The sequence below is a fragment of the Cyclopterus lumpus genome, chromosome 8 (genome assembly GCF_009769545.1).
Source record: "Cyclopterus lumpus isolate fCycLum1 chromosome 8, fCycLum1.pri, whole genome shotgun sequence".
NCBI classification, from domain to species: Eukaryota; Metazoa; Chordata; class Actinopteri; order Perciformes; family Cyclopteridae; genus Cyclopterus; species Cyclopterus lumpus.
In genome coordinates this window covers 3,090,775-3,104,107 of record NC_046973.1, presented here as the reverse complement: position 1 = coordinate 3,104,107, position 13,333 = coordinate 3,090,775, and the positions used below count along the sequence as shown (strand labels likewise).

Genomic DNA, 13,333 nt, shown 5'->3' with positions numbered 1-13,333 from the left:
GTAGCCGATCTGAATACTTCTGAAGCGGAAATTTGAGGATTATGACAGTAAAACACTTGAAATGAAAGATGTCCCAGAATGCATCAGTTAAGTCACGTGGAAAAATTATTAGCTGAGTACAAATATACTTTATTACCACATTTCTGCAGGGTAAACAGAACCAACCGGGAGATGGTGAGACTACCTCGTTTAGGTGTGACGTAATTTACAAACCACGTGGTTTAAAAAAATAATAATAACCTTTTGCATTCATAAACCACTTCCAACGACATCCTGCCACGACACACGTGACGTGAAACCTTTGAAAACGAGCCGCGCGACGAGCACATTGTCACACGCACGCGGTGATGATGATGATGATGATGATGATGATGATGATGCATTGTGGGAACGGTGTTGGGAAGCAGTGAGACGGAGCCCCGGTAGGTGGCGCTGCTTCCTCTCACAAGCCCAGCGGCCCGGAGGCACTGGAGAGAACCATGAAGACTTCTTCTATAAATACACACAGATATGCATAGCTTCATACATAAAGGTATACTGGTGTCATATATATATATATATATATATATATATATATATATATATATATATATATATATATATATATATATATGTATATATATATATATACATATATATATATATAAAAGGAATATATTAATATCAAGGACATACACATGCTTACATACTAATCAAAACAATAACTTAAGATTATGAAAGATAAAATCATACCAAAACAGTAAAAATCTCTATATATGACAATTTTCCCTAAGATCTAATATTGAGGTCTTCTTGTTTTTTTCAAAAGTCATTTGAAGATGTGGTGGGAGGGAGGGATGGGCGAGAGAGAGGGAGAGAGAGAGAGAGAAATAACCAAATCCATCACGTTAAAGGAAGTGCACACAGAAGGATGTCTCAGCTGCTCTGGTTTGTGTCACTTTCTACTCCCCCCCCCCCACCCTCAGCCTCTCCCCTTCCTGGTCAGGACCTCCCTCCCCGCCGCCTGATTGGCTCTGGACAGCAGCACGCAGACGCAGGACGAGTCGATGCGGATCCACCTCCACCCCGTCCGGTTGTTGGCGTCCTTGGTGAGCGCCCGGACGTACGACTGCTTGACCTTGCACTCGCTCACCCACTGCTTCTTGTCCACGCCCAAGCAGCCGGCCCCAGCCACGCCCGTCCCGACGGATCTCGGGGGGTGCGCCGCCGCGCCGCCGCCCCTCGAGCGGCCGGCGTTGACGAGCTGCTCGGCCTCGCGACAGCGAGTCTCGTAGAAGTACTGTTTGAGTGGTCCCGTCTGGGTCTGGATCTCCTGCAGGATGGTGACCTTCTGACCGTGGGAGTCGATGGCTGTCTTCTTGTCGGTGACCCAGACGCTCTCCGACTCGCACACCGACTTTTCCCCCCTCCTCCTGTCGACCAAGTGCGAGCGCTTGTCCCTTTTGGCGAGACGGGCGACCCCGGTGGCGGCCGAAGAGTCCGCCCAGCTCAGGGTCCTGTCGATCGCCCGGTCCCCGTGACCCTCGATGTGCATGTCCTCCTGCTCCTCCGCGTCCCTGTCCTCCTCCAGCAGGCCGGTCTCCAACATGAGCAGGAGGGGCGGGTGCTCCGGGGGCGACGGCGAGGGCGAGAACAGGACTCGTGGATGTGCGTCCAGAAACATCTCGTCCAGCCCCGTGCCAAGCCCCGCCTCCTCGGTCGGCCCCGGGGTCCACGTGCTTCCGGTCCCGATCCTCGGTGCATCTCTCAGCTTCTCCGAGGGAACCGTGGGACACGGTCCTCTTTGACCCTTCAGACTAGCGGCAGGACCGACGGCAATCTGGGCTTCCACCGCAGAAACCGGCAGCAGTCTTTCTGCGGGGTCCCGATGGGGGTCCTCCATGTCCACAAACCTGAAGGATTCCCGATGGGGGTCCTCCGTGTCCACAAACCTGGAGGAGTCCCGATGGGGGTCCTCCGCGTCCACAAACCTGGAGGAGTCCCGATGGGGGTCCTCCGCGTCCACAAACCTGGAGGAGTCCCGATGGGGGTCCTCCGCGTCCACAAACCTGGAGGAGTCCCGCCTGTCGGCTTCGAAGTCCTTCGGTGGAGGATTCTCCCTGGAAATATGCTCAAGCCCCCCGAGCGTCCCTCCTTCCGTGGGAACGTCCACGCCGCCACCGCCGCCGCCCGAGTTGCTATTCGATCGGTGGGTTCCTCGACGCTCCGCCCTTGACGCCTCTTCGTCCGCGGAGGTCTTCACGCGCTCCCTGCGGTTCCGGAGGTTCTGTCTGTTGGCGTGACGGCCGAGCGCGGCGCCCAAGCTGTGGTCCGCCTGCGAGGCATTTCCGTGGAAGTCGTGGTCCGCGGCGAGGCGAGCGGCCGGGTCGTCAAAGCCGGGCTCCGTCGTCGCGCCGGCGATCCTGGACACGGGGTCGTGGGGGAATGGCAGGGCCGAGGCAATCACCATGGCAACCAGGGGAAGCCAGTGCATCACTCCCAAGACGTATCAGCTGAAGGGGAAAAGGAAGCAAATAGACGGGAGAGTTATTTTATACAATGCAAACTGTTAACCTCAAGTACCTCAATTAGGACGTAAAACGAGAGGTTTTACTGGTGCAGCCGCAGCTTTACGGCCCCGGTGCTTCAACCCGCTGAGGTACGCTTTAAAAATCCTGGCAGAACTCGTGGAAAAACAGCACAGAGTATACAGCAAGGTCGCCCTCTGGCCTCCTTTCTTTTTTTTTTTTAAAAGGCACGTCTTTTCATTCCCCTTTCTTTCCTTTGTCCTGTTGTGGATCCATCAATCCGGTGAACGTTTTCGACAAACACGGTTTAACTCGGATACTATTTGTAAAGACTCACAAAAGCGTGCCGGAACTCAGGGAGTATTCTAGTGGATCACAGGGGCGGGCGGGGCGGGGGGGGGGGGGTTCCCTAATGAAAGATTGATGCCTGAACATGATATAATTCTTCTGCTGCCCCCGGACGGAGAGATTCATCAAAGCGGTCTGCATTCATGGCTTATTGTAAACAGCCTGCCTGCCACAACCTGCACATTTCAGCTAGTCACAAAAGGGATTAATCGTCCATTTTTTTTGTGTTGCAGAAATATAAAAACAAATGCTACAGAATCGTTATAATAAACCCTCTTGGGGTTGGGGTCATAAAGTAGCCTAAAGCGAACAAAATGTTAAAAGTTTATTTTAGAGCTGCGACAATTAGTCGATAAGAGAAAACATTAAAGGCTATTAACTATTACGATAATCAGCTAATCGCATAAATTACCTTGAGCAGAAATGCCTAAAAAACATTTCATATTTGTCTCATTTTATATTATTACAAAATAGCTGTATGGATATAGATATATATATTTATTTTTTTTACAGGAGATTTGAAGACGTCACTAAAATAATCTTCAGTTGCAGCTGTATTTAATTCTTGGACATTAATGAGATAAAAATGACAACAAATTACACCGTGCCTTTCACTATATTTACCTGAATTATTTGAATGCAACACCCAAAACACCCAAAAAAAAAATTAAAAAAAACACACACACACGGTGCCACGCTGAGAAGTCACGACACCTGTACATGACTCAAGTGAAACACTCCCTCAGGTGAAACCCAAAGTCAACACTTCTTGACAGTTCGTCACGTCCGACGTCACCGCGGACCAAAACGTGAATCACGCTCGCCGGGTCCAGGTGATTCCTTTATGTCCCCAGAGCGAGGCTCACCTGTGACTCACCGGATACCACCGTGTTCCAGCCGCGCGTGGACGGCATTGGTTTGTTTTCGAAAGCAGGGAGGAGGTCACAGAGCAAAGAGTTAAAATAGATGGAATGATCAGAATGTGGGAGAGAGAGAGAGAGAAAACAGAGGCAGGGCAAGGAGTGGATGTCACGGCTTGTTTGTTAGCTCGAGGGTTACTGAGTGGATTTATCACACACCATTAGTGTGTGCGTGTGTGTGTGTGTCTAAAAGCAAAAGCCTCTCAATGACGGGACGTGTGTGTGCTCGGCCACGCCCTTTGACACGACAGCAGCAGCGAAGGGTTTGGCCTCGCGCCGTGCACCTCGGGGCGTCTCAAAAGCTCCTGCTTGACATGCCGATGGTGGAGCTCCCGTGTCTGCTACCGGTAAAACGGTGATAGACGTTACGGAGACGCCAGCCAGCGGCAATTAAAGCTGGAGAAGGGTGTGTGTGTGTGTGTGTTTGTGCGTGTGTGTGTGTGTGTGATATACATCCATCTGCAGGATTTTGAATGATGCGAGTGTGTCTTCTGTGGCAGCAGAGTTATATAGAGTACTGCAGGAATGTCCCCTGTGGTGGACTTTAAAGATTTATTGTATTGTAAAAACGCAAACATTATTTCGCTTTTTTTTTCTTTTTTTTTTACACGTCCGGCTTCCTCGTATTGAAGTCAAATTTATTTTGGTTTGTTTTTATGGGGGTTTTGGTGGGATGAAGGGCCTGTTTTGAGGCCTTGAGTTCTGCTTTATGGTCTGTTTCACTCTAAATGACCATAATTTACTAAATGAACATCACGCTGTATTGAAGAAGACTTGAAACTAGAGATTGAGACCAAAAACTCATGTTTACAATGTTTACTGAGGGAATACATCAAGAGAAGTAGAGTCATTTATATAGACTTCTATACAACCAGAGGAGTCGCCCCCCTGGTGGTCAGGAGAGAGAATGCAGCTTTAACACATGAAGCATAGACTTCTATACAACCAGAGGAGTCGCCCCCTGGTGGTCAGTAGAGAGAATGCAGCTTTAACACATGAAGCATATACTTCTATACAACCAGAGGAGTCGCCCCCTGGTGGTCAGGAGAGAGAATGCAGCTTTAACACATGAGGCATAGACTTCTATACAACCAGAGGAGTCGCCCCCTGGTGGTCAGGAGAGAGAATGCAGCTTTAACACATGAGGCATTGACTTCTATACAACCAGAGGAGACGCCCCCTGGTGGTCAGTAGACAAAATGCTTGTTTAAGCCACTTTTCGGCTTAGTTTTAGTTTTTTTATAAAATACATCAGTAAATACTCCTCTCGTGAATTTGTAAGTGTCCTAAAGAAAGGTGGTTTCCTAACGAGTACCGGAACACTAGAGTCCTCCTTTAAATGTTCGCCACAGAGATTATGTTCTGCGATAATCCCAAATCAAAATCTTGGCGTCTAGTGGAGGGAACCAGTGCGACGCCAACTACCCGGTTGTCCCACAGAAACACGTCCTCGCACTCACGATGCTTCTTTAAGAGTTTTTTTTTTTTGTGGAGGCACCACACAGACGGCAAGGCCAGCACCGTCTCTAAGTGGTTTCTTTGTGAACCAGCAGCAGCACTTCATCACCACGCTCCATTTGCTGCAATGACACGCATCATTTGCCGCTCCCTGCGAGGCCCAGACGAGCACCACGCACGCCGGGCCTTCCTGCCCTCTAGACCAGACCCGAGCACTCTGGACGCCCCCCTCCTCCTCCTCCTCCTCCTCCTCCTCCTCCTCCTCCCCGTAGACAAGCACACACACACTGTCTCTCTAAATAAAAAAAAACAACTCACTTAGTGAATAAAACCCCACTCAACGCTGCACACTTGTGTTAATCCTGATCTCCGTCGCCCTGAAGTCCATCCAGCATGAAACCACAGGACGGTGGGGGGAGGAGGGTGGGGGGGGCCCCTTAACCAACAGACAGGAAGCGACCGCGTCACCGAGCTGAACTCCCAGAATAAACAGAATAAACAGACTAAACAGACTGAACTCTGACTTTGGGCATTGATTACGAGGCTCTGAGGAGCAATTAAGAACAAAAGGGCCCGAGAAGCCGCCTGCTTCTCCTCGTTCTCGTACTCGTGTTCGCGCGGCGGAAACCGTGCGATACCTAACGTTCCCCAAACGAGACGACCTCGGAGGACATTTTTAAGTGACGGCTTGAGACGGGATCCATTTCACTCTGCTTTCATCTCGTCTTTTAACACGCAGTGTTTTCCTCCCTCTGAACCACCGTTTCATGATATGACTGACGTCATATTGTGACTGATTGTTTCCACCACGTAACTGTTTTCCTTATTGTAAGGCACCTTCTACTAAGTCTACATATATATATATATTTAATATATATATATATATTTAATATATATATATATAAAAAAAAATATATATATATATATTTATTAAAGAGTGTTATATGAACATTATTCGGGCTGCAACTAACATTTATTTAGGGGAAGTTTTTTGAAATTCTGATGTCTTATTGTGTTTGGATAAACAGTCTAAAATCCAAATAAATGACAATGCTTCAATTTGCAGATTACTTTCCCGTCGGTCGACTAATTTGATCGACAAAACAAGAAGATAGAAAAAAAGGAAAGTGTTCCTGCAGTAAATCCGGCCTCGGGGGGGGGGACTGGTCTGACTTCTGTTTTGAGTGTTGCCAGTGAACCACGGCTTGATCCCCACGAGACAGCGTGAGTGACGGAGGAATCAGGGACGGATTATGGTGGACAGGGCTGCAAGACCACTCCCAGGAAACAGATGCCATAATGCAGCCCCGCACACCTGGCTGTGGCTACTGCGCCATTAGGCTGTTAACAAAGTATTGCCCCCCCCCCCCCCTCCTCATGCGTGGCTAACGTCAGACACGTCCATCTGACAGAGTTAATGCACTCAGTGTTAGTGTTAGCACCAGCCCCCCCCCCCCCATCCTAACCTAATCCTGCCTAGACTTTGAAGTTGAGGGAGTGGGGAAAGGGGGGGTAAAAGGGGGGGGGGGTTGTAGGGGTCTGTAGGCCGGCTGATTGGAGGACGGTCTTCACATCTTTCAGCAAACTTGGTGACCGGTTTGAAAGGCCTGACAAAGCTGTCTGAGAGGCCTCCGAGCGTGTGTGTCCTCTTCCTCGGCATACAGTAAAAAGGCCTCCTGTGCTCCTTCACACATGGGGGGGGGGGGGGGGGGGGGGGGGGGGGGCGGCGTTAGATGAAACCGTCTCTACCGGTCACATCACATGCAGAACTTTCTTCCTCTCTTTCACACAAACAGAATGACAACATACACACACACACACACACACACACACTTCTGGTGAGCATTGGTGGGATGTAAAAGTGCACTTTTAGAGGTACTTGTATACATTACTCTACTTTTTTTTTACTCCACAAATTATCCGATAGCTTTAGTTACTTTGCAGATTCAGATACTCAACAATATAATTATTACGTCATATTAAAACACTTTCTTGACCCCCCCCCCTTGTAGAGAAATTCGCAAGCTATACCCATCAAATAAAGTACAAGGTAATTAAAAATAAGTTACACCTTTCTGATAATCCAGTAAAATAATAAAACATCAGTTTGATACTGAAATGTTTTACTCTCGTTATACTTTAAGAATATTTTGTGTGTACTTGTACTCATAGATCTGAGTACTTCCTCCAGCACGCTGATGACGTACTAGTACTGCAATAAAAAACAGCCCAACGTGTAATCAGAGTTTTTAAAAGTGTACCTGCGTACATATGGTGGTGGAATGTAATGATGTGGAATTTAAAAAAGCTGCAATACACTGAATGATTTTATCCCCCCCCCCAAGATGAAAACCTCCCACACTGCGTGTCCGGCCTCTTTTGAGTGAATCAAACCGAGACATCAGCGGCGGGGTTTTGTTCTATTCCGCCCACCTGTGTGATCTCTACCTGTGGGTTCCTCAGCTCTCTCACCTCGGCCTGACTGACTGGCTGCCAACGAAAACAACGTGGCACATTGACAACAAGGCTGCAGGGCTGCCAACGTAAATACCAACTCACCGCTGGCTTCCAAATACTTAAATATTGCGCAACAGACACAAAAAAAGAAGTGAAACGAGTTTGGAAAAAATGAATGAAATATGTAATAAACAAATTTGTTATGGCTGCATGCATGTAAGTAAGTAAATAAGTCAGATAATAAACAGAATAATTAAATACACAGCCAAATAAGTAAATACGGGTACATTGACCTAATTAAATAACATAAGGGACATTAAATCCCACATGAAATGACTACATGTGTGTATATATTATTATTAATAATCCTATACATGCAGGCCTACGTGCGGGATGTAAGCATACCGTTTAGGTGAGATCCGGACCCCGCGTCCTTCCAGTTGACACCACATTGATTACAGAGTCCCGTCGCCAGTTACTCAAACCGGTTTTAAAGAACATAAACTCAGCAGACACCTTCACACGCACGCCGCGACGCCAGACGGGAACATTTCTTCCTTCTTTTCACGCTGCGTGACATCGCATGTGACCAAACGAAAAGGATCCGAAAGAGGGGAGAAAGTAAAGCTCTCCAACAAGCCCTGCGGAGCGCTTCTCTCCCCCCGGAGGAGGTGGAGGGGGGGGGGGGGGCGGGTGGGCTCGTTTAGAAGTCCCGAAAAAGTGTCAAAAATGTCCCCAAAAAAAAGCCGAGATTATTCCGTGAGCTGTTGCTCCTCCGAGAGCAGGCGGGTGGGAAAGTATCTCAGTGAGAGAAGTTGGCCAAATGTTTTAAGAACCTGAACTCCGCCTGAAACGCGTAAAAAGTCCGCTGACAAAAAAGAAATAGTTAAGCTGGCTCGAATAGCAACCGCGACTTCCGGCTATCGTGCCTTCAAAATAAAACGGGGACTTCTGCTCACCGGCGGCGGGGGCTTTTATTCTTCAAAGGATGGACACCGCCACTTCCGGCGCTGCTTCTTCCTTCTGCGCCGCTAACTTGGCACGGCTCGGACTCCGGTTTCTCCCGGGTGAGAGAAGCGCAAAGACGAGCCGAAAGGTTTCCTTTTTTTTTTCTTTTTCTCCTTCTTCTCCTTCTTCCTCGGGGGAGGTTAATGTGTTTAAAAAAAGAGACCTACAGCGTTACAACGAGTAACATCTGTGAGAGCAGATGTGTGTTTAAACTCACTAAACACACATGCATGTGATATTAAACAGTAAGCCGGCGTTTAAATCAGAATTAGCTATAAAAGATACATTAAAAAAGTTGCATTTCATGTGCTCGCTGCAAAGAGTGTTTGCGGGTTGTAAAGTCAGAGTTCCCATGTGCGTGACTGAGATTTGGTTTACCCCCCCCCCCCCCCCCCCCCCCCCCACACACACACTTTTCTTTTTTCTTTTTTGTCATCATCTCCGCCCTCACAGTTTTACTTGAAAGCAATTTGATGAATTGCGCTGGCGCGCATCCACAGCAATGCGCGAGCTCGTGATGGGGTTCGGTAACAAATTATTACAAACAAGCCGCTGGGGGAAGCGGGATGGCGCAACTCCGTCTGCAGAGCGCAAACTCCATCTCATGTGTTGGCTCACTCAGACCTGAGGATGTAACCTTGTGTTTTAATGCCACATCCAGAGAGGCTGCCTTCAGATTGCTTCCTGTTTGGCTTTCTTTTTTTTGGGGGGGGGGGGGGGGGGGGGGGCAGGTGAGTGGACGTCTTGCTGAAGGCCACTTAATGACTTCATCTGCTGTAATTAGTGCGTTCATATGCCTCACGGGACATCTGTAATATAGTGGATAACAGGGGTGGATTTACTGATTTGGGGGTCCCTAGGCCAGTTTGAACTCTGCCCCCCCCCCATTACACCAACCAGCTGTTATTTATAAATACTGCATCCCAGAATACCTTCTATTTAAAACTATAGCGGTGTTCTACCGGATTATGTTCCGAAGCAACTATTCTCTATTTTATTGTGAAATGAGCCGGTGTGTAAAACGTGTGTCCTCAACATCGTGTGTGTTCTGTAAGTGGCTTTTAAAAAATGATTTGTCATAACGGGGGAAGTGAAAAGCTGCAATATATTTTTATTTAAACAAATAAATGTGTTTATTGTGTATTGACGCAGCGGTGCAAAGAAACAAGTGGTTGGTTTTTGGTTTCAAGAAATTCAACCCGCAACATTTTGTATTATTTTTGTCACTTTTCTATCTTTTTTTTTTTGCTGATAGTTACAAAACAGGCACATTTATCTTTTCATACATTTTTCTTTAAATCAAACTGACAACATTAGCCGAGTGTGTGCATTCCATGACATGGAAGTAAACGTCTGTGTTGCGTTTCCTGTATGAAACGTTCACGTTAATAATACCGCGTTATTGTTGTGACTCAAAGTCGTGAACACTGTCGGCTTCGGGACTCCCGGAGAGTTGAAAGGGAGGAAAGAGGAGCTGGTGACTGGCGGCCCGGTCCCCCTCACAGGTCTTTCTGGGGAAGGGGGGGGGGGGGCAGCGGAGACACAATGGAGGTCTATGGAGGACACACAGGCCGACACACAGGCCGACACACAGGCCGACAGACAGTTCAACGGGTCCTCTGAGCAGATAAGTCGTCCCCATACATGCCAGACTGGGGGTTCACTGACATTGACCCTCCAGAACAGCGCGTCCACTGAGCCTCCCCACCTTCAATGGCCTCGTTGAAAAGGAGAGCCATACATTGGTGGATGAGCAGAGGGAGGCGGGGGACTCTGCCTCTCGACCCCCTACCTCCAGCCCTCACATGCTATCTCTTTCTTTCCTTTACCAAGTAGTGGTTTCCATCTCACCGAACCCTCTTTCCCCCCTGAATGTTTAAAAAGATGAAAGGATAACGAAAAGAATGGAGACAAAAGAGGGGAGGGTTACGTTACAGCCCTGCCCCTGAGAGACCGCTCATGAAAGAGTTTGGGGATGGGAGAGAGATAGGGACCAGGAGAGGAGACACAGAAAGGGAACCGATGGGGGGGGGGGGTCATGAAAAGAGGTTTTTCAAACTCAAAGCCGCTAAAACGGGTCACTCCTGTATAGAGAGGCGGACTGAAGTGGAGTCTTCACTGGAGACATTTAACACTGTCAGTACATTCACACATGCACACACACACACACACACACACATACACACACGCACATACACACACACACACTCTGTCTGTCTGGCAGGTTTCTCTTCACCGTACTGCAGCACCTAGATTTAAGATTTCAGGGGAATCTTCCACCATTAAAACACACACACACACACGCACGCACGCACGCACACACACACACACTCACACACACTCCTGGTGTCTCCCTCGCTGCGTTCCTCCCTCTTGGCATTTAGTGTCAGTCACCCTGAAATCCCTTGTAATAAAAATCCTCCTCCCTTCTCTCGATCTCTGTCGTCTTTGTCTGAACTCGCCCTGCACGCACTTAGATATTTCCGCCCCGGGAAAAAAGAGGGCAGAAGAGAGAGAGAGAGAGAGAGAAGAGGGCAGAAGAGAGAGAGAGAGAGAGAGAAGAGGGCAGAAGAGAGAGAGAGAGAGAGAAGAGGGCAGAAGAGAGAGAGAGAGAGAAGAGGGCAGAAGAGAGAGAGAGAGAGAGAGAAGAGGGCAGAAGAGAGAGAGAGAGAGAAGAGGGCAGAAGAGAGCGAGAGAGAGAGAAGAGGGCAGAAGAGAGAGAGAGAGAGAGAATAGAGGGCAGAAGAGAGAGAGAGAAAGTTGTTAGCCGAGTGAGTACAGGAGTGGAGGTCAAATGAAGATGACGATTGAAGAGGGTTCTCTTTGCTCTCGCTTTTACACACAAACGCGCGTGCGCGCGCACACACAAACACACACACACATGCAAAACTAACCGCAACCATTTCACAATCAAGGAGATATCCGCTGTGATACACCGCCGGGGAATTAGTTTTTTTAAAACCTGGTTTAACTTTTAATCGTGTTGCACTTTAATCTTTTTAACAAACTGCCGCTCGGTATGAATGAAGATCACATTTAAACTTCTCTTCAGGTTCAATTTAATTCCGTTTGTACCAAAGCTTTAAAAACTGTGATCCGGGCTTATTGACTTTAAACTTGACACTTGAGGGAAGTCTAACTTTAGCCAGATAATCAAGTTCCCTGAAGAAAGCCGAGGGACAGTTTTATGATGATTGCTCCATTTATTAGGCCACAGGAGGAGAAATTAGAGCTCCTCATTGGAGTCTTAATGAGGAGCGTTACACTAACAGACTTTTAAACTCGCTAGAAAACAATGAAATGCTTTGTTCCCCCTCTTGCTCCCCCGACTGCGTGCACGTTTATTCATCATTCACCGTCGTTATCTAAACAGAGATTAGCTTCAAATTGTGCAGCGGATTGTATTTTTTTAAGATAAACTCTAATCTTAGATTAAATTAATCCTTTGGTGCAAACCAGCCATGAGAGTTTTCCTTCCCGCTGTCTGTCATACGTCACATTAAAAGATTTCATAAATCCCCAAAAAGCCTTGAAGTCACAATACGTTACAGGGACATCCCAATACTTTCTGTTGTTATTAATTCCTCAACGAGAAACCGACCCGCTCCTCTTCCTGAAGCTCCCCCGTTGGACCTGGAAGCCCGCAGAGCCTTCAAGATCACTTTCTTCTGCTCGCCAATCCACCTTTCCTTTTATTTTTTATCCTGACATCTTCAACCGACTTTCGTTTCCAGATGTCGCTTCGCTTTTCCTTCACACGCGCGGCGCCGTCGCACATCAACTTCCTCCTCCCGCTCGAAACTCAGATATCTGAGCGTAATTGGAAGGTATTATGGCAATTACCTCAAATAGCTGAGCGGGGCTGTCAGGGCGAACGTCTGTCCGTCCGCCGAGTCAGAGACGCCGGGCCTTCCTCGGCCTTCTTCGTGGCCTCCTCCTCTCCGTCTTCACACACCTTCGTTCTCTCGCGCTAATTTGTTTTTACGCTTTCGAGCCTTTTCATCGTCCCCTTCATCACTCGCCTCCTCCTCTTCCTCCTTTCCCCTAAATGCAAACCAACATCTCCGCCATTATTACCACACACACACTCACACACACACACACACACACACACACACTGAGGTAGAGCTACACGTGTTTGCAATTTCAGGCGCAATGCCCCTCTCTGACCCAATTAGCCCAAGGCTCCTGGAAATGCCCCGGTCGGCAGCCATGGTGGTAAAGAGGTAAAGGGGTCAAAGGTGAGGTCATTCACAGGGGGCCTGATGGTCTGATGGTTGCATCACCTCCTGTCTGCCTGTCTGTCTGTCTGTGTGTGTGTCTGTCTGTGTTTGTGTGTGTGTGTGTGTGTGTGTGTGTGTGTGAGAGAGAGCAACACCAGCCTGACATTTTAATTCCCTTAAAGGTCAGAGAGGATGCGATCAGAGTCGAAGTACGCGCACAACAAACAAACAAACACATGCACCCACAAGCCTTCTGCCGCGTGGAATCAGTGTGTGGAATGTTCACCTTTTGGGAAACGGACCGGGAGGGAGAGCGGTCCGTGAGAGCATCGGGGCTGCCCCCCCCCCCCTCGTTAGGGGAGCGGAGGGCTTCAGTTCAGTGACTCTGTTTAATGCCTTAATGAGAAACAGG

General features: G+C 48.2%; 2 protein-coding genes across 2 annotated transcripts in view; one reads left to right on the top strand and one right to left on the bottom strand.

Annotated features, from left to right (window-relative positions):
• Positions 1 to 670: 670 nt before the first annotated feature.
• Positions 671 to 8,362, bottom strand: LOC117735254. The gene is made up of 2 exons (XM_034539779.1): positions 8,096 to 8,362; positions 671 to 2,492 (listed from the first exon to the last, which is right to left on the bottom strand). The coding sequence occupies exon 2, from the start codon at positions 2,471 to 2,473 to the stop codon at positions 962 to 964; it is 1,512 nt and encodes a 503-aa protein (XP_034395670.1). The 5' UTR covers positions 2,474 to 2,492; positions 8,096 to 8,362; the 3' UTR covers positions 671 to 961.
• Positions 8,065 to 13,333, top strand: part of slc1a9 (solute carrier family 1 member 9) — a 24,703-nt gene continuing 19,434 nt past the window's right edge. The window contains 3 exon segments of the mRNA XM_034538984.1: positions 8,065 to 8,102; positions 10,117 to 10,186; positions 10,188 to 10,329. Of these exon segments, the coding sequence (XP_034394875.1) occupies positions 8,065 to 8,102; positions 10,117 to 10,186; positions 10,188 to 10,329 (250 nt within the window).

What these genes read in the sequence shown, in the direction of transcription:
- LOC117735254 (XM_034539779.1), bottom strand. Translation starts at nt 2,473, where the DNA reads ATGCACTGGCTTCCCCTGGTTGCCATGGTGATTGCCTCGGCCCTGCCA.